Here is a 21,589-nt window from a genome sequence, read left to right on the forward strand (position 1 = left end):
TGCACAAATCCACACCCCATTGTCACCATGATGTTACTCGCCAGTGCTCCAAAAAACAATGCAATCAAACTGCCCATTACACTTAAGAATACTAATTCTTAAAGATATGATGCACTATAGTGTCAGCTGTGGCTCAGTAGTAGCACTGTTTCCTCTGGATCAAAAGGCTATGTGCTCAAACCCTACTCCAGAGACTTGAGCACATATTCCAGGCTGACACTCCAGTGCAGTACTGAGGGAGTGCTGCAAGATTGGAGATGCTGTCTTTCAGATGAGACAATAATCCGAGGCCCCATCTGCCCTCTCAGCTGGACGTAAAAGATCCCATGGTACAATTTCGAAGAAGAACAGGTAAGTTCTCATTGCTGTCCTGGCCAACATTTATCCCTCAACCAACATCACTAAAGCAGATTATTTGGTCATTATCACATTGCTATTTGTAGGACCTTTGTGTACAAATTGGTTGCAATGTTTCCTGCATTACAACACTGACTACACTTCAAAAAGTACTTCATTGGCTGTAAACTGCTTTGAGGTATCCTGGTGTCATGAAAGGTGCTATATAAATGCAATGCTTTCTGTTTACAGAAATGCTCATTAAATGATCTAGTTATGTAATTGTAAAAAATGTAAATTTTCAAATAAATATATCTACTACTTGCAGAACAGATCATTTCTGTAAATTGATTTTTGATGATATTTCTGCTGAGTTATTAATATTGTAAATCAAAGAACCATATTCTTAAATAAATGTTATACCATACCTTTACTTCTCCTGTTAGGCCACCAACAAACAGATAAGCATTTGCATCTACATCAAGTATTGTGTAGCCTTCAGGTGATACTGCGCTGTAAGTAGTTGGCATGATGCTTGCCCTTGGGCCATCCAGTGCACGCACAGAAACTGTACCATTTCTTCTAAACCTTTTTGTAAAAGAGATGATCCATTACTGCTGTAGTTTACAAATTTAAGAAAAAATTGAACACTGAGCATTGCAGAATAAAATAAAATTTGGCTCAAGTGCAATTTATTTTACACAAGTAGGCTTCAAAGGTCACTACAATATTCTTTCCATCATAGTAAAATGGAGGTGAGAAAATAATGATTGTGATAGCAAAAATGAAGAGTTAATAGTGGGATGCTAGAATATTAAATGGTGCACCATATGAGTAAAATGTTTTTTTAAATCATCCCTACCCCATTTTGTAACTTATCCTCTCATGCTTTATAATTCCTCCAACACACTGCTCTCTCAACAAGATGGGTGCAAGGGACCCTTTGTAATCCTTAATTGATGCCTCTATGGACCAATTTTCTTATTTATATGAGAACACAGGGTCCACTTACATAGTTGCATAGTATTTACAGCACAGAAACTGGCCATTTGGCCCAACAGGTCCATGCTGGTGTTCATGCTCCACAGGAACCTCCTCCCACCCTTTTCATCTAACCCCATCAATGTATCCTTCTATTCCTAGTGTTTATCTAGATTCCCCTTAAATGCATCTGTGCTAGTCGCCTCAACTACTTCTTGTGGTAGTGAATTCCACATTCAAACCACTCTCTGGGTAAAGAAGTTTCTCCTGAATTCCTTATTGGATTTATTAGTGACTATCTTATATTTACAGCTCCTAGTTCTGGTCTCCCCCAAGTGGAAACATCTTCTCTACATCTACCCTATTAAACCCTTTAATAATCGTAAAGGCCTCCATCAGGTCACCCCTCAGTCTTCTCTTGTCTAGAGAAAAGAGTCCCAGCCCGTTCAATCTTTCCTGATAAATATAACCTCTTAGTTCTGGTATCAATCTAGTAAATCTTTTTTGTACCTTCTCCAGTGCCTCTATATCCTTTAACATAAATTCTCTGCTTCTCAATTCTATCCGTCTAGAAATGAACCCCAGTGCTTTGTTTGCTTTTATTTATGGCCTTGTTAACTTGCATCGCTACTTTTAGTGATTTGTGTATTTGTACCCCCAGATCCCTCTGCTTCTCTACCCCATTTACACAGTTATTTTCCAAGGAGGATATCACCTCCTTATTCTTCCTACCAAAATGTACCACCGCATGCTTATCTATATTGAAGTTCATTTGCCAATTACACGCCCATTCTGCAAGTTTATTAATGACTTCCTGTATTTTGTCGCAGTCCTCCTCTGTATTAACTACACACCCAACTTGATGTCGCTCAGAGCGTCGGCGGGTGTTTCAGCGGCAGAGCGGGGCTACAAAAGGCTCCCGAGACCAGGTAAGGCCTCAGAGCGTCGGCGGGTGTTTCAGCGGCAGAGCGGGGCTACAAAAGGCTCCAGAGAACCAGGTAGGTTTACCAGTCTCCGAACTCGGAACACAGAGGGAAGGAGAGAGGTAAAAAGAAATTGAAGTGTGACGTCACCAGAAAGCAGGTAAGTGATTGGTTGGTGAGTATTTGTCTCTTTTTAAGCTTAAACTCTGGTTTATAGTTTCTATAAGGTGCGATATTCATTATCTAGAATCGAGGCAGTGGGTATTTAAAAATAATATTAATAAATTTAATTAATTACATAGAATGGGAGATCAGGTGATGTGTTGCTGCTGCAATATGTGGGAGCTGGTGGACACCATTGATGCTCACGGTGATCACATTTGCAGTAAGTGTTGGCTGCTCGAGGAATTCCGGCTCCGTGTTGATGAGCTGGAGTCCGAGCTTCAAACACTGAGACACATCAGGGAGGGGGAGAGTTACCTGGATTCTGTGTTCCAGGAAGTAGTCACACCAATTAGATTAATTAATTCAGATGTAGTCCATGGCCAGGGACAGGATGGTGTGACTAGAAGTGCGGCAGGTACGGGGATCCAGGAGGTAATGTTGGAGGAGCCGCAGCCCTTGCTCTTGTCCAACAGGTTTGAGGCTCTTACTCCCTGTGAGGATGGGAACGGGGACTGCGGGGGGGATGAGCAACCTGGCCACAGCACCGTGGAGCGGGGGGCCATTCAAGTGGGGGGAGTTAAAAGAAATGTTGTAGTGTTAGGGGATTGCATCGTTAGGGGGATAGATAGGGTTCTTTGCAGCCGAGAGCGAGAGTCCCGAAGGCTGTGTTGCCTGCCCGGTGCCAGGGTTAAGGACATCTCCTCTGGGCTGGAGAGAAACTTGGAGTGGGAGGGGGAGGATCCAGTTGTCATGGTCCATGTTGGTACCAACGACATAGATAGGACAAGGAAAGAGGTTCTGCTGAGGGAGTTTGTGCAGCTAGGGGCCAAATTAAAAAGCAGAACCACAAGGGTAATAATCTCTGGATTACTACCTGAGCCACGTGCAAATTTGGCTAGGGTAAATAAAATTAGAGAGTTAAATGCGTGGCTCAAAGACTGGTGTGGGGGAAATGGGTTTTGCTTCTTGGGACACTGGCATCAGTACTAGGACAGGAGAGAGTTGTTCCATTGGGATGGACTTCACTTGGCCAGTGCTGGGATTAGAGTCCTGGTGAATCGAATAACTAGGGCTGTAGAGAGGGCTTTAAACTAATTAGTGGGGGGGAGGTTTTAAGAGAGTGAAAAATAAAAATGACAGCGGAGAAGGCAATAGAGCAAGGTAGCAGTGGGGGAACTAAAAACCAGAACATGTCAGGAAGGGAAAGAATGTATAATGGTAAAGTAGTAAAGGGGGTAAAAGCAGGAATAAATTGTCAGAAAACATATGTGAAAGTTCTTTATCTGAATGCACGCAGCATTCGTAACAAAATAGACGAGTTGACGGTACATATAACTACACATGGGTATGATCTGGTGGCCATTACGGAAACATGGCTGCAAGATGATCATGACTAGGAACTAAACATACAAGGGTATTTGACAATTAGGAAGGACAGACAGGAAGGAAAGGGAGGTGGGGTTGCTATGTTAATCAAGGATGGAATCACTGCAATAGTCAGAAATGATATTGGATCAAAGGATCAGGATAGTGAAACAGTTTGGGTGGAGATAAGGAATAATAAGGGGAAAAAGTCACTAGTGGGCATAGTCTATAGGCCTCTTAACAGTTGCAACTCTGTTGGTCGGTGTATAAATCAGGAAATAGTTGGGGCTTATAATAAGGGAACAGCTATAATCATGGGGGATTTTTACTTTCATATTGACTGGACTAATCAAATTGGGCATGGCAGCCTTGAGGAAGAGTTCATAGAGTGTATTAGGGATGGGTTCCTTGAGCAGTATGTAACTGAACCAACCAGGGGGCAGGCAATCATAGATCTGGTCCTGTGTAATGAGACAGGATTAATAAAAAATGTCCTAGTAAAGGATCCCCTTGGAATGAGTGACCATAATATGGTTGAATTCCAAATTCAGTTTGAGGGTGAGAAAGTTGGATCTCAAACCAGCGTACTGAGCTTAAATAAAGGAGACTATGAAGGTATGAGAGTAGAATTGACTAAAGTGGACTGGGAAAACAGATTAAAGTGTAAGACGGTGCAAGAGCAGTGGTCTACATTCAAGGAGATATTTCACATCTTTCAAGATAAATATATTCCACTGAGGAAAAAGGGGAGTAAAAGAAAAGACAGCCATCCGTGGCTTAGTAAAGTAATAAAGGATAGTATCCGACTGAAAACAAGGGCATATAAAGTAGCCAAATCTAGTGGGAGGATAGAAGATTGGGAAGCATTTAAAAGCCAGCAAACAATACCTAAAAGATTAATTAAGAAAGGGAAGATAGATTATGAAAGTAAACGCAAAAAATAGAAAAACAGATAGCAAGAGTTTCTACAGCTATATAAAAAGAAAAAGGGTGGCTTAAGTGAACGTTGGTCCCTTAGAGGATGGGACTGGGAAACTAGTGGTGGTGGGGAACATGGAGATGGCAAAGACGCTGAACAAATATTTTGTATAAGTCTGTACAGTAGAGGACACTAAAAATATCCCAACACTGGACAAACAGGGGGCAATGGGGGGGGGGGTGGTGGAGGAGCTAAACACGATTAAAATCACTAAGGAGATAGTACTCGGTAAAATAATGGGACTTAAGGCGGATAAATCCCCCGGACCTGATGGCCTACATCCTAGAGTCTTGAGAGAAGTGGCGGTAAGGATTGTGGATGCATTGGTGATTATTTTCCAAAACTCCCTGGACTCAGGAAAGGTCCCGGCAGATTGGAAAACTGCTAATGTAACACCCTCATTTAAGAAGGGAAGTAGACAAAAAGCCAGAAACTACAGACCAGTTAGCCTAACATCTGTGGTTGGCAAAATGTTGGAGTCCATTATTAAGGAAACAGTAACAGAGCATTTGGATAAACATAATTTAATAGGACAGAGTCAGCATGGTTTCATGAAGGGGAAGTCATGTTTGACAAATTTGCTCGAATTCTTTAAGGACGTAACATACAGGGTGGATAAAGGGGAACCAGTGGATGTAGTGTATTTGGACTTCCAAAAGGCATTTGACAAGGTTCCACACAAAAGATTACTGATCAAGATTAAAAATCACAGGATTGGGGGTAATATACTGGCATGGGTGGAAGATTGGCTATCTAACAGAAAACAAAGAGTTGGGATAAATGGTTCGTTCTCGGGCTGGCAATCAGTAACCAGTGGTGTTCCGCAGGGGTCAGTGCTGGGACCTCAACTCTTTACAATCTATATTAACGATTTGGAGGAAGGGACCGAGTGCAACATATCCAAGTTTGCCGACGATACAAAGATGGGAGGGAAAGCAGTGAGTGAGGAGGACATAAAAAACCTGCAAAAGGACATAGACAGGCTAAGTGAGTGGGCAGAGATTTGGCAGATGCAATATAATGTTGGAAAGTGTGAGGTTGTGCACTTTGGCAGAAAAAATCAAAGAGCAAGTTATTATCTAAATGGAGAGAAACTGCAAAGTGCTACAGTACAAAGGGATCTAGGGGTCCTGGTGCATGAAACACAAAAAGTTAGTATGCAGGTGCAGCAGGTGATCAGGAAGGCCAATGGAATCTTGGCTTTTATTGCAAGGGGGATGTAGTATAAAAACAGGGAAACCTTGCTTCAGTTACACAGGGTATTGGTGAGGCCACACCTGGACTACTGCGTGCAGTTTTGGTTTCCATATTTAAGAAAAGGTATACTTGCTCTCGAGGCGGTTCAGAGAAGGTTCACTCGGTTGATTCCGGAGATGAGGGGGTTGACGTATGAGGAAAGGTTGAGTAGGTTGGGACTCTACTCATTGGAGTTCAGAAGAATGAGAGGCGATCTTATCGAAACATATAAGATTGTGAGGGGGCTTGATCGGGTGGATGCGGTGAGGATGTTTCCACTGATGGGTGAGACTAGAACTATCGGGCATAATCTTAGAATAAGCAGCTGCCCTTTCAAAACTGAGATGAGGAGAAACTTCTTCACTCAGAGGGTAGTAAATCTATGGAATTTGCTACCCCAGAGATAAGGAAATTAGGGGTTACGGGGAGAGGGCAGGGAAGTGGACGTGAGTCTAGATTCGGATCAGCCATGATCCTATTGAATGGCGGAGCAGGCCCGAGGGGCCGTATGGCCTACTCCTGCTCCTACTTCTTATGTTCTTATGTTCTTATGTTATGTCGCCTGCAAATTTTGAAATTACGATATGTTTTCTGACCTCCCTTCTCCGTATCAGGGAAAGCACATTGCCTCCACTTAATACTTAGCCAGACTATCCCAACTGAGGTAGCAAAATCAGTATATGGGAAACAATCCACTTCCTAAATAGTACAGCATGTTAGTACATCAAGATGCTGCAGGGCAGAACTAATTGTTATTCGCAAATCTAAACAGTGATTGGAATGCTAATTAGTGACATTTAAAAAATCAGTAATATTTTATTAGTCAATCAGTGGTGTACTTGAACCATAAGTCACTTTAATATTAATGCAAAATACTTTCTAGGCAAATAATTATCAACAGAAAAGAGGGTCATTATTAGACTTGGGCAGACGACCTTTAAAATTAAGTATAAATTTGAAAAACAAACCTAAATACCCATACCACACGTCAGGGTAGATTTCCATGTGTGGTGCACATTGGGCATGAGGTGGGAGGAACAATTGGAAAGCTCATCTGATGACATCAGTGAAAGGCCCGAACCATTTTCATGGTTGAGCTTCATTTTAATATTCACGGTAAGCTGCCACACATTTGGGGTGTTGAAAGGCAGCTCGTCGACTGGGGGGGGAGGGGTGGAGGGGGTGGAGGGGGGAGCGGGCTGGCGGTGGAGGCCAGAAATCCAGCAGTTCCTACATGAAGCCAAACTGCCATTTTCTGATTAAAGGGGAGAGGCAAGTGCCGCAGAGGGTTGGGCATCATGCGTGTCAATTTTTGTGGGGTCAAGAAGAGCATTAACGCTCCTTCTGGTCCCACAAACAAAGCCAGGAAACACACCTGCTTCATTTTTGGAGCAGTCTCCAGCCGTCTCTTTAAGGACTGCTAGTTAGGACATTCTATGTTCAGTACCATTGGTACTTGAAAATTATGGGCGCCTTGGCTTCCTACCTGTCGGCCCCAATCAAAATGGTGGTAGGCGTAATGACTGCACGAACGGGGTGGTCAGTTCTGCCCTATGATTTTGAGCGCACTACTATCCTGTTCCCACTCAAAAATAGGGATGAAAATCGAGGCTAACATTTTCCAAACAAGGGAGTGAAATTTCTCTGCTATTTTTAACACACTGATTTGCATGTACCTATGAGTTCTACCCAAGATGTTTATCTTAAATCGAAATTTCAATCTAAGGAGACATGTGGATGACTTATCCCAAGCCCCCACATACTACAGTTACAGTGTTTTTTTAATTCATTCACGGGATGTGGGCGTTGCTGGCAAGGCCAGCATTTATTGCCCATCCCTAATTGCTTCAATCTGTGTGGTGAAGGTACTCCAACAGTGCTGTTAGGTAAGGAGTTCCAGGATTTTGACCCAGCGACAATGATACAGTGTCATATAACTATACTGACCAAGCACCTGGAATATTTAAAACTTTGTGAAAGAAAAAGTAACACCAATTAGATTAAAGGGCAGATTTTATTAATGCAAGCTCTGAGGGAAGGGGAGTTATTGCCCATCGGGAGTGGAATTTAGTAAAATCTGGCTTTAAATGTCATGGTTATGCTTGAATAAAAGAGTGCACATTCAGTCACATTACTCACAGTTTGAGCAATAAAGTTAGTCAGAAGCAATAAACTCAGAAGCATGAAACTTACCTAGAGGCTTCAATTCTGTACCAGTATTGGTCATTAATGATCAAGTCTGGATATTCAACACGTCCAACACCAGATCCTACATCCCACAGGAAACTGACTTTGCCTTTACGCATCTCAATTGCTAAGAAATCAGTCTGTTGAATAACAAGAAAATCAAAGTTGAGGGATAATTTAGGAACCACACTAAAATTTTGATTAATTGTCCTTCAAAGAAGGCAGTATCTGTAAGTATCATGAAAAATCTTCAGACATAGCAATGCAATATGCAAAATGCTTCTTAAAACATATACTCATCACTATAATATAATGCAGCTGATTCAAAGCCAAATCAGTTAAAGCATTCGGATTCTCTACAATACTCAAATTAGAACTCTCAGTATAAGGCCTAGAAATTCACGAATGCTAAAAACCTGGCGGTGCCGCTGCGGGCCGATGTTAACGGCTGCCGAAAATGGTGGCCCTAGCTAAACTGGTAAATTGGCACTGGGGACTAATTCACATTAGCCCAGCGCTAAACTCACTGCGCAACACCATCCTGGGGGCATTTGTCCTGGGAGAAGGCCCCAATGTAGCGTGGCTGTAGCATCATTGCAGCAAGAACAACCTGCTCTGAAAGCAAAGCTGTCATTTCAGAAAGCAGTTCGGTCTTTTAAAGGGGAACTGCCTTCCAAAATGAAAAAAAATAAAAATCAGGTAAAAATAGGCAGTTGTTAGCCCTTACAGTTCAACTGCCTTCTGAAAAAGAAATTAACATTAAGAAGAATTCCCAAATGGGAGTCTTCAGCTCTTAAGCTGAATTGCCTTCCGCGCCTAAAAAAAATGGGAAAAGTGCTTCAGCACTAACAGAAATGGCTCAGCAAGCCAGGTAAGTGGCACCCAGGGTCTTGCACACAGCATTCTAGCTTCGTGCAGGGGGTCAACAGTGCAAGAGAGGTCCTCTACCCACAGGAGCCAGGAGGCCCTCCAGAAAGAATGATGCGGGACCAATTCACCGAGACCATCACTGCCAGCAGTGTCACCCCCCTACGACCTGGCTCCAGTGCCCAGAGAAGCTTCATGGCCTCAGATCAGTGGTCAAAGTCAGTGAATGCATCTTCAAAAGCCATCGCCTACCAGCTGCACCACTAGCCTCACACACTGCTCAATGCACACCCACCTACCCCACCCCCCCAATCATTCACCTACCAACAATCTGTGCCAAACACGAGGCACAGATTCCTAGCTTCACCACACCCCCTTGGAGGAGACGGTATTGGCCACTAAACATTAGCTTTTCACAGACTAACTAGAGACTTTGAAACCTTAAAATGTTTTGTTTCATGTGATATCCCAGATGGACTGTGGTAAGCCATTATGATATGTTGTATTTGTTGGCCGTTCATAAGGCATTTGACAGTTCAACACAAAAGACCACTAGTTAAGTTCAAAACTGTGGGGATTCAGGTTACATCTTGGGTATAGGTAAGAAATTGATTGAACAGTCTGTAATTTCTGTGTAGTTCTATGTAATAGTAATTTGTAAATGTAGAGTACTTGTGTACTGTCTATAGTTGGTTTCAAACACAATTTCTTCAATGATATAAACACAATGATATAAATACTACTGAAAACACAACAGTATGGCTTTCAAACAAAGGACAGTGCATTCATTACAGCTGCTGGTGAAAATCCTGAAGGCACTGCAATTTGATTGTTCAGTCAAAAGGTGGAGACAAACTCATTTCTAAAGCTGTCATGTTAAATTTTGTATACTCAGTTTCCCATAAATACATTTGTTACACATTGAACTATTTTAAAATTGTGCAGTTAACAATTTTTGACCATTCAGTAATCTGCCCTCACTGAGTTTTGGTTATCTGTATGCTTTTCTAAAAACCCGTGTTTACCCTTTATCTAATGGTTTTCCTTTTTTTTCCAGTTTGACAAAATTCTTTTCTTGTAAATTTATCCACTCATCAAGAACCATAAAAGTTTACAGTACAGAAAGAGGCCATTTGGCTCATCGGGCCTGTGTCGGCTCTTTGCTCTCTTGCCACAGCCCTTTTTCTTGCTTCAAATATTTATCTAACTTTCCATTAAAAGGTGCAATGATTTCTGTCTCAGTCATTCCCTATTGGCTCTAACAACCCTCTGAGTAAAGAAATGTCTCCTAACCTCTCTACTCCCTGCTCAAAGTGACAATTTTAAATTGAGGACCATTTGATGACTGACTTCACAGCCAAAGGATATAATCCTTCCCTATTCAGCCTATCATAGCCTTTTATAATTTTAAAACCTCTATTCAATCTCCTTTTAGGTTTCACTGCTCCAGTGGAAAAGTCCCAATATCGCAAGTCCCTGGTCATAACTATAGTTTCCCATCCTTGGTATCATCTGGGTGAATCTATGCTGTGCACTCTCAATGGCCCTAATCTTCCCTATATAATGGGGCATCCAAAACTGTACCAAGTTCTGAAATAGTGGCCTAACCAATGTCTTATAAAAATGTATCATTAGTTCTTCAATCTTATACTTTATGCCCCTATTTATAAAACCCAACAGACTGTTGGCCTTTACAAACTGCACTCGCATTTTCAGGAAATTAAGTACTTGAACCCCGAGGTCTCTTTCCATCCATACTTTTCAGAGTCTTTCCATTGAGCGTGTACTCTCCTATTCCTTGTTTTCATTCACAAAATGTATTACTTCACACTTCTTCATATTCAGTTGCATCTGCCATTTGTCCACCCATTCCGCGAATCTAACTGATGCCTATTATTCTTAGACCTAATTTTATCAAATGCCTCCCTTTTAAGTATAGCGCGTAGGAAACCCGAAAATATCTGCAGCGTGTTTGTCAGTGGCTTTCTAATGTAGCCACTTCATTAACATCTTATTTCCGGGTTTCCAGTCCAATTAGCGTCAGAGGGCGTGGTGACAACCCGCATGATGCGATCTCAACTCCAGTATTTAGAGAGACACGCCAAATATGCAAGTTGAAGCAGTTGGAGTTGTCATGGAGAGAGAAAGAAGTGTTGAAATGGTGTCGAGATGGGCAAAGGCTGAGCCCCACTTCACCGGCACCTCCCTGGATATGCTGCTGGGGGCTGTGAGGGCCCGGAAGGAGATACTGTTCCATAGCAATGGGAGAAAGAAGCCTGCTGGTGAGACAAAGAAGGCGTGGTTGGAGGTTGCCGAGGAGGTCAGCAGCAGGAGCGTGGTGCCACTCTCCTGGATCGAATACAGGAAGCGCTTCAATGACCTGAGCAGCGCAGGAAAGCTGAGAGTAATGGCGCATTGCCCTACAACCTGATGTGTGTATCACCCCCAACCTCCTCACTCTGCCTTCTCAAACCTACTCCAGCACATCACTCCTCACACCAACCTTGCAGGTGCACCCATCCCTCTCTGTCTATGTACTTCCTCACGTCCCCATCTATCCATCCACCACTGATACTCACCCTCATCCTTATGCAATGTCATGCCTATCCCTGATAGCCACCCTCAACAAATGCTCCCCATCCATCGGGGGAACACATGCCATCACTCACTCATAGGTCTCTTCTTTTCCTCCTTGCATGAGAAGAGAGCACAGAACAGCAAGGAGAGGCAGAGAACCAGAGATGGCCCTACACAGATCACACAACTAACAGATACAGAGGCGAGGGCACTGGAAATCAGCTGAATCCCAGAGTGCCTGGCCATCAGAGATCAGGAGATAGGGGCCTACAGCTACCTGGTGACAGAATTAAATATCAGCCAACCCATGGCATACAACACTCAGTCATGTTGACCTGATGTCAACAGCAAGTGAAATATGATCGTGTGCATAATGATAACTTCAAACACTCTTACCTTGACAGTACTCATTCATGTCTTTTATCTCTGATAGGACCTTCATGTGTCCATCAGGACAATGTCGACTCCTCAGAGGAGGTCACTCGCTCTGAGGGGGCACGGTCACAGGACTTACGCAGACCATGCACCAGCTCAGATAGTCGCACGTTGGTGGCAGTAATTAGACAGATAGTTGGGTTTTCACATGGTGACTCTCACTTCACAAGTGAGAAAGAGCAGATGGTGGAGTCAGGGACAGCAGACCACATCGGAGGGTGCAGGAATCTCCAAGCTTTTCTCAGCTGGATGCATATGCTGTATCCGGGGGGGCTGTCGATGAAGAGGATACTTATTGAGCAGCAGCAGAGAATGTGCGATGTACTGCCAGTCGTTCCAAGCGCACTGTGCACAATTGCAGAGAGATTGGAGGAGTCTGTCTCAAGTATGAGTGGCATGCTGTCACAAGCCATTGTGCTGATGTCTTCTTCCATAGATAGAGTGGCCAACTGCAATGCAGCAATTGAACGAGTGCATGCAGGCCTTCAACAATGGTTTGCACACTCTGGATGCCACCTTAAATAGGATGAATGATACCCTAGCCTTGGCCTCTCAGTGCCCCACTGATCTGCAGCAAAGTGTTCTCCAGCACAGTTCTAGCAGGGAAGCGTAGCTGTGTCATGAGAGGGGGATGACGGTGAAAGGGAACAAGGCGTTGAGACTCGGCGCAAAGCGTTTCCACTTCTCACCCATTGACCCCCCACAGTCAGTGACATGAATCAGTCATTCATGAAAGAAAGACTTATGAAATAATACTGAGCGGCCTACAGGTGGCGCTGTCCAGGGAGAGTATAAATACTCGGGCACGGGCCCAGCTTGCGCAGGACATTCTTAACAGGAACTAGTGAAGGACACAACTAGACCTCCATGTTGTAAAACAGTTGATTAAAGCTTTGTTTAATGCTTAGACCAAGTGCCTAGTAGTTTTCTTATGTCAGTCAGTACCCCACATGCTGCCTCATGTCCTGATGGCTGAGACTTCCCCTGCACAGGTGCAGGTGGAGCAGTCTTTGGCGGGGCCCTCATGGGCTTCAAAACCCAGAGGACGTTGGCCAAGAGCATCTCAGCAGTCAGAGCAGGGATATGAGGTGCCTGCCTCTACCTCTACTGAAGTCACAGGGGTTGTACCATGTAGAAGCACGAGGAAAAGGTAGAGTAAAGATTTGTAGTTGCACAAGGGTATGCACATGGGTGTGTTACACATTGTTAGATTGGTATGCTTTTGTTGTGTATTTGAAGCACATAAATATTATTCTTTTGCACCACTTTCCTGCCTTGCCCATCTTTGGTTGCTGGCTGGCAAGCGGCTTTTTCAGTTGTTTGATGATGAATGGGAAGACATCTCAGGCAGCAATGTGTGCTGCTGGTGGTGCCTTGCCTGCATCACCTTCCACCTCCTCATCTTCCTCCTCCTCATAAGAGGCTCTCTGTGCCTTGTTCCTCCTGCAGAGCGCAGCACACCATGACCATTCTGGAGTTCCTGGCTTGTGCGTACTGAAGGGCACCTCCAGATCCGTCCAGGCACCTGAAGCCCATCTTCTGTATGCCGATGGGTTCGATGACACATCTGGTGGTTATATGGCATTCATTGTAGCACTCCTGGGCCTTATTCCTCGGGTTTCTGAGAGGTGTCATCAGCCACGTTTTGAGTGGGTATCCCTTGTCTCCGATCAGCCAGCTTTCAGGTACAAAGACGTCTGGGAGGGTGGAATGCTGCAGGACAAAGCATCATGGAAGCTGCCATGAATCTTGTGCACACCTGCATAAAGATCTTTTTGTGGCTGCACACCAGCTGCACATTGACGGAGTGGAAGCCCTTGTGGTTCACGAACACTCCTGGGTGCTCTATGGGTGCCTTAATTGCCACATGTGTGCAGTTGATGATGCCCTGCACCTGGGGGGAAGCCAACCAGAGCTGCAAACCCAACTGCCCACTCATTCTGACTGGCGTCATCGCAGGTAAAGTTGACATTATTGGCGGCCCTGGCAAAGAAGCCATCAGTCGCCTGTCTTATGCATTTGTGTGCTGCTGACTGCGAGATCCTGCAAATGTCTCCAGCAGAGCCCTGGAAGGATCCAGAGGCAAAGAAGTTGAGGGCAGTGGTGACTTTGACAGCCACTGGTAAAGCATGTTCACCAGGTCCAGCTGGCAGCAGGTCTTGTTCCAGCAGGCTGGAAATGTCTGCCACCACTTGATGCGACACCCTGAGCCTCCTGAGACACTGGTGTTCCGACATGTCGAGGAAGCTTATCCTCTGCCTGTAGAGCCTGTGTGCTGGGTATGGCCTCCTCCTCGTTCGAGGTCCAATCTAAGGCAACATAAGCGGTACCCATGCTGATCTGGTAGATCAGAGCTCGAAAGTGCAAATCAGGCCTTCAAACCTCCAAAGTGTTGAAGAAACCTCCAAATTATATAAATTAACCTTTCAGCACAAGTATTGTGAACAAACCTTTTCCCACAAACAGGTACGAAAGCAGCTTTGAGTACTGAGTACATATTGGCATTTTTCCCTGACATGGCTTCAACCCCCTCAATTGCCGCTGTGTTCTCGCCTTGCTTTCACTGGCGAGTTCCAGTAAACCTGGGAAACCCATGGACCCAAAGTTAAAGTTGAAAACCCGTGTCAATATCGCTCTAATTAGGTGATTAACCGATGTTAAGTGGCAACCCGCCTCTCCTGAGGACATTGCAGCCTAACGCGCCAAAGTGAAATGTGGAAGTCGGTGGGTTGGAGCCGGCTTCCCAACGCGCTGTTAATTTCGCCAGTTTTAACCACCCACCCGCTCCCAAACCCACACATTCCTGCACATTAAAATCCAGCCCATAATCTAGGCTGAGACTTCAGTGCAGCACCGAGGGAGTGCTGTCCTGTCAGAGTTGCCGTCTTTCAGATGAGACATTAAACCAAGGCCCTTTCTGTCTTCTCATGTGCACATAAAAGATCCTATGGCACTATTTTGAAGAACAGGGGAGGTCTCCCCAGTGCCCTGACCAACATTTATCCCTCAATCAGCATCACTAAAACAGATTATCTGGTCTGTGCGCAAATTGGCTGCCGTGTGCACTACATTGCAACAGTGACTATACTTCAAAATGACTTCATTGGCTGTAAAGAGCTTTGGGATGTGTTGAGATTGTGAAAGGCACAAAATAAATGCACGTTCATTCGTTTGCATTCTTCAGTGCACCACCTTTTCACCTTATAGGAATATATCTATTGTGTACTCTATTTATCTTATATTTGAAGATGAAATATTAGTGCTGAGAAATTGAGCACTCTCTCATTTCGGCAACTAGTGCCAGTGGTGAGCTCTCTCATTTGAGACACAACAAAACAGTTAAAGCTGGTGATAATAACTTGGCTGATAATCTGCTTGCAGATACCACGGGCTGGATTTTCATTCAGAAGTCGTGAAGGAGGCGGGACTACAACTTTCAGGTTTTAGTCCCGCCTCCATCGATGTCCGGCCAATCCACGTGATTTTCCCTTGATTGACCTTGTTGAGCCCGCCCAGCGGGCTCAGCAGGCCAATTAAGGGCCACCCGGCAACAGGTGACGTCACAGACTGAAATTTCATCTGTCAAGACGTGCTAACAGATGAAATATCAGTGTTTCACAGCTGTTTGAAGCTGTCAAACACTGACAGTCTGACTTCTAACCTGAGTCCTTCTACGCAGACTCAGTTAGAACTCTCGCCGGCACTGAAAGGTGAAGGCTGTCACTTTTGACAGCTCGCAGCCATTCTGCTTTCAGTGCCGGCTGAATGATGGACTCCCGAAGCCTACAGGAAGAAAGGCTGTAAAGGTAAGTACAAGTAATTTAAACTTCTTTACACACTTTAGACACACCAAACACACTTACCTTTGCACTCATGCACCCATCACTCACCTGAACACTGACATTTCGACCCCTCCAAGTCCTTCAACCCGACGGCCCGCCTGCTCTAACCTGGCGTGGTTTGGAGCCGTCGGGAATCCCACACGACACCCCTCAAAATAGGGATTAGGCTAAAAACTGCCTGTTAACTACCTGTTAACAGGCAGTTAATTGGCACTAATCCCTTCCCGCCTCGGGTCGGCGGGTCCCAGTGCGGGGCGGGTACCCACCTCCTTTGAAACTTACGTGGAGGCGGGTTTTGGGTGGGATGGTGTCGGGACCCCCGAATTCGGGATTTTAGCCCCCCGCCTGCCTAAAAGCCTGCCTCACGGCACACTGAAAATCTAGGCCCACGAGTATTAACTAGCCTGAAAACCTGAAGTTTGCAATGTATCAGAGGCATCCCAATGCATGTTGGGCACCTCCCAAGCTCATTAAAACCTTGAAAAATAAACCTCCATATAATGCGACTGGAGTGCCTGACCAGCATCTGGCAACACAGGCCCTATTTGGAACCAATGCTAAAATTGGTGCCCCCTCTATTCCTCCACCACTTCCGTGAACTGTGTTCCCACTCCCGTACCACCTCTGGCCCACACTCTTCCACCCTGGAAAATCCCATAGATTCTCTATGGGCAGTCAGCAGCGTCCAACTGATTGGCGTCGCCCAAAATCCCAACTCCTGCCCCCCTGGCACGCCAACCAAATCATGATACGGCCAAAACACCAGATAAATATTCAAATATGCTGGCCTTGTGTGAACAAGCAAGGTCAGGTTATTCTGCATAGGTGTGCGGGGCACCTGAACAGCACCAGTGCTGGAAGCACTGCACAGGACCTAGGCTATCAGCTACAAGTTTTGTTTAATGTTAAAATTTGCTTTCGTGACAATACAGTAGGTGGCATAAAAATCTAGAGTGAGCTCTGGAGAAGCATACTCACATATTTTGCACTACCAAGATAAAATAGCAGATTTTCGAGCTCCGACGTCTTCACATTCAGGACAATAGAATTGTAGGTGCCCTTTTTTATGTCAGGACGGTAAGTGCGGATGCAATCACCACCAGATGAGACTGATACTTTGATCTGAAGTAAGCGGTAACAATTAGATAGTGAAATGGAGAGTAGCAAAGAAACAAAAGTACTGAACTTATATTTATCTTGAGCAGGTTACTCACGGAGTTGGCATGTTTACGGGCTTGATTTATAAGCTCCTTGATATGAGAGATGTTCCTCCCCAGAGTATCCTGAAGATTTTTGATAGGTTTCAGTTTATCCAGTAACCTATCTGCCTTTTCTTCTAATTCTTTAACTTTCATATCCGCAGCAGCAACTTCATGCCACAAGAAAAAATATAAATGTAAAAATGTATCGGTTTTACCATTTTGTCAGAATTAGACTTAGAACCTATAAGGTCACTATGATACATCTTTCCCAGCTTTTATATGAAAGGAGATTACTCACTACAATAGTCTTTACCCTTTCAAACTGAAGCTTATGCCACACACTTATCTATGGATCTTACGAACCTCCAATTTGCAGACTGAAGGAAACTAATACCTATGCCTTTAAACGGTACCGAAACAATCAACAAGAAGTACCAGCAGAGGCTCGATTACCAATAGCCTACAGAAGGTGTCTAAAATCTGTGCCTCTTCCATTTAATATTAACTTAAATAAACTCTCAGTAAAGTGCCATCCCTAAGCTCTACTTGACCCCACCTGGGAGAGTATAAGGGTTGGTACAATGGCCCAGAAATTCGGGTCCCAACGCGTGAGTACGCACAGGGTACTCACACATAGGCCCAACGAAAGTGCTGGTTTCGTGCATGCACTGCGCATGCGCGGGAAACCGGCACTTCCATTCCCTGAAAGAAGGGGTTAAGAGGTGGAACGCGTGTGCGGGAGAGGCAGCGCGTGCGCATTGAACTTGCATTTTTTTTCCAGGTTTCTCCGGGAAGGTAAGTCTCCAGAAGTTAGACATGTAAAAAGCAGTCGCAAGGCCTGCTTTTAACAAGGTAAGTGGGGAATTAATTAAAATTAAAACATTTTTTCCACAGGTTTATTATTTTTAAATACTTTAAAGAAAGGTAAGTTTATTTTTAGCCCTGTTAGAAAATGTAATTAATTTTTTCAAAAATTTAAATTATTGTTTAAAATAGTTATTTCATGTAATTTATAATTTATTTAAAAAATGTAATTAAAAAAAAAATTATTTGAGGTTTTAGTGATGTTTTGGGGCTCATAGTATTTATAGGTTTGACAGCTCTTCCTGTCAAACTTATGAATGAAGCATTCCCTGCTACCATTGGCTCTCCATGCCCCACGTGATCCCAGGGGATGCATTGAACTAACTACGCCCCTGGGATACGCAAGCACTGCGCGCCGGCAGTTGGAGGAGGCCCAGGATCGCAATTCCACGGGGGTCCACAGCTCAACGGCCGGCACGCAAGGTAAGTGCAGGTCGGAGGCTTGCACCCGTGGGAAGCCCCCGACCCGAATTTCTGGGCCATTATGTGGTGGACGATCTCTATCTGAAAGGCCTTTTTCACAGCTAGCCCTCCTCCACATACCCACCATTCTCTCTCAGTTCTTTTTAATCCCATTTGATCTATGAACAGTTGCATTGTTGCTATGACGAGAGCATTGCTTACAATAAGATTTTGTGAAAGATAAACCACCAGGAAAAGCCATGATTCATCCCCATATTTAACATTAGCATTCTGAATTAGCTATGTAATTTAAAAACAACAGTTCATTGAATTTTAATGTTAGGAAACATTCCAAATAATTGTGATTTTTGTTGCATCTGGAAACATTTTGCTGTGTGTATTTGATTTTCTTTGTGTGCTTATTTCTGTGCTCCTTAACGTAGCTGATTAAAACAGGATTAAATCACTCTTTAAGGTGGTTGTTCTGGAACCCATTTCTGGGCAGAGCAGAAGTTTAGAAGTCTAATTTTACGAATTCACTGAGTCTCATCCATAGGAGCACAGATCAGGATTTCGGGCACAGGCACCACAAGATTTTGCCATCCATTGAATTTAGTGGACAGAAACTCAAATCCCTGATGTGCTCTGCTGGCAGGCGAAAATCTGTGTTGGCAGCATGAATCTGTAAAATTACCCTTGTGTTGTCGGCATGTTCAGCAGGGATCCTAAAAACCAGAATAAAATGCAGACTAGATTGACACTAGACAACATGAGAAAACTGAAGTGATGTTGTGAATGTTAAGTGGGGAAAAACAGATGAAATGTTACATAACTTGCAGACATCATACAGAGTGTGGAAGATGAAGCTGGTAATATATGTGAGGCAAATGGGTTGCTACATGATAAAAATTTTAAGAAAAGGATCGATGCTTTCCTCAATCTAGGCCTGAAAGATGCTGCTACTAATATGCATTTGGAGAAGACTAAATGTAAATAAAAATGCTAATTAACGATGTTGATTTGAATTCCATAGTAAGTACATATTTACCTTGGCCCAGAATTTCTTCAAAACTTGCACCATCTACGACGTTATTTTACACGGTAAGTGTCCCAGGAAATTATGGAGTAAGTGAGTTGCACCATCTTTCCCGCAGTGCCATAATTTCCTGGGACTTTTGCGCCACTCTGCCAATACCCTCGCCGAAACCGTGCAAAATTGATCATAGCTCTGTCCCCCCCAGTTAAGTCAATGGCAATCACAAAATTATTGGATTTACACCTGTTCTCTCACCCCGACACTTAGACTGAAAATTAATGGCACAGGTGAACTATTTAAATTCACGAGTTCAAAATAATTGATTACAGTAAAATAAAATCTCTGCTCTTTCTTGATATTTTAATTCCTAGCTAAAACCTATCAAAACACTCCTTTGTTATTGTTTAGTGTATCTTGTGTACATGGTGTAGGGCACTGAGGTTCCTGCACATGCCATTTATGAAAGTTTCTCCAAAGAAAAATGGCGGACAAATGGAAATGCAAGACAAAATTCAGAAAAAAAATTATTGCCATGAATTTCCTCAGAGCTACTCCCACTCCACCGCTGTAACTTCGCTGGAATTGTGACGGAAACCCTGTATGCACGTGTAAACGGAGTTTCTGCTGCACTTCTGCCGATGGAGGGGAGAAGCGCCGAGGAAATTCCTAGTCCCTGTATAAAAATGATTTACACATTCCATATGTTCAGTTATTACACTTCTTTTCTGAATTATTTTGGTGAATTTTTGAAGTAATCAAGATGAAGGTTGTCAAGAGAGGGGAAAGGAGCATTCACACTTTTGGTCTCCAGTGGTACCATCAAGCGCTACTAATTAAAGTGAGCTGCTGGGTAAAGCTCTTGCTATATTGTTGAAACAGACTGTCTCAAAAATCACATTTGACATAGAAACATAGAAAAATAGGAGCAGGAGTAGGCCATTTTGAGCCCTTTGAGCCTGCTCCACCATTCAATATGATCATTGGTAATCCTCTATCTCAATACCATATTCCCGCTCTCTCCCCATACCCCTTGATGCCTTTTGTGTCTAGAAATCTATCTATCTCCTTCTTAAATATATTCAATGACTTGGCCTCCACAGCATTCTGTGGTAGAGAATTCCACAGGCTCACCACCCTCTGAGTGAAGAAATTTCTCCTCATCTCAGTCCTAAATGTCCTACCCCGTATCCTGAGACTGTGACCCCTCGTTCTAGAAGTCCCCAGCCAGGGAAAACATCCTCCCTGCATCCAGTCTGTCTAGCCCGGTCAGAATTTTATACGTTTCAATGAGATCCCCTCTCATTCTTATAAACTCTGGTGAATACAGGCCTAGTCGACCCAATCTCTCCTCATACGACGGTCCTGCCATCCCAAGAATCAGTCTGGTGAACCTTCGCTGCACTCCCTCTATGGCAAGTATATCCTTTCTTAGGTAAGGAGACTAAAACTACACACAGTACTCCAGGTGTGGTCTCACCAAGGCCTTGTACAACTGTAGTAAGACATCCTTGCTCCTGTACTCAAATCCTTTTGCAGTGAAGGCCAACATACCATTTGCCTTCCTAATTGCTTGCTGCACCCGCATGTTTACTTTCAGTGACTGGTGTACAAGGACACCCAGGTCCCTTTGTACATCAACATTTCCCAATCTAGCACCATTTAAATAATACTCTACCTTTCTGTTTTTCCTACCAAAGTGGATAACTTAACATTTATCCTCATTATACTGCATCTGCCATGTATTTGCCCACTCACTCAACTTGTCTAAATCACCTTGAAGCCTCTTTGCATCCTCCTCACAATGCACAATCCCACCTAGTTTCGTGTCGTCAGCAAAGTTGGAAATATTACATTTGGTTCCCTCATCCAAATCATTGATATATATTGTGAATAGCTGGGGCTCAAGCATTAATCCCTGCGGTACCCCAGTAGTTACCAACTGCCACCCCGAAAAAGACCCATTTATTCCTACTCTGTTTTCTGTCTGTTAACCAATTTTCAATCCATGCCAGTATATTACCCCCAATCCCATGTGCTTTAATTTTGCACACTAACCTCTTATGTGGGACTTTATCAAAGGCCTTCTGAAAATCCAAATACACCACATCCACTGGTTCTCCCTCATTTATTCTACCAGTTATTGACAGAATAACTCCTATTTCATTCTTACAACATATGTAATTTCTACACAA

The 21,589-nt window shown here is 43.8% G+C and overlaps 1 protein-coding gene across 2 annotated transcripts in view; it reads right to left on the bottom strand.

Annotated features, from left to right (window-relative positions):
* Positions 1-21,589, bottom strand: part of lama2 (laminin, alpha 2) — a 600,632-nt gene that overhangs the window by 53,736 nt on the left and 525,307 nt on the right. For both annotated transcript variants that reach the window (XM_085997158.1, XM_085997157.1), the window contains 4 exons: positions 17,108-17,262; positions 16,872-17,015; positions 8,179-8,312; positions 765-924 (listed from right to left, as the gene is read on the bottom strand). In XM_085997158.1, coding sequence (XP_085853284.1) covers positions 765-924; positions 8,179-8,312; positions 16,872-17,015; positions 17,108-17,262 — 593 coding nt within the window. The remainder of the gene's footprint in view (positions 1-764; positions 925-8,178; positions 8,313-16,871; positions 17,016-17,107; positions 17,263-21,589) is intronic.

The sequence above is a fragment of the Somniosus microcephalus genome, chromosome 9 (genome assembly GCF_052327205.1).
Source record: "Somniosus microcephalus isolate GS21.2 chromosome 9, FLI_Smic_1.0, whole genome shotgun sequence".
Classification (NCBI taxonomy): Eukaryota; Metazoa; Chordata; class Chondrichthyes; order Squaliformes; family Somniosidae; genus Somniosus; species Somniosus microcephalus.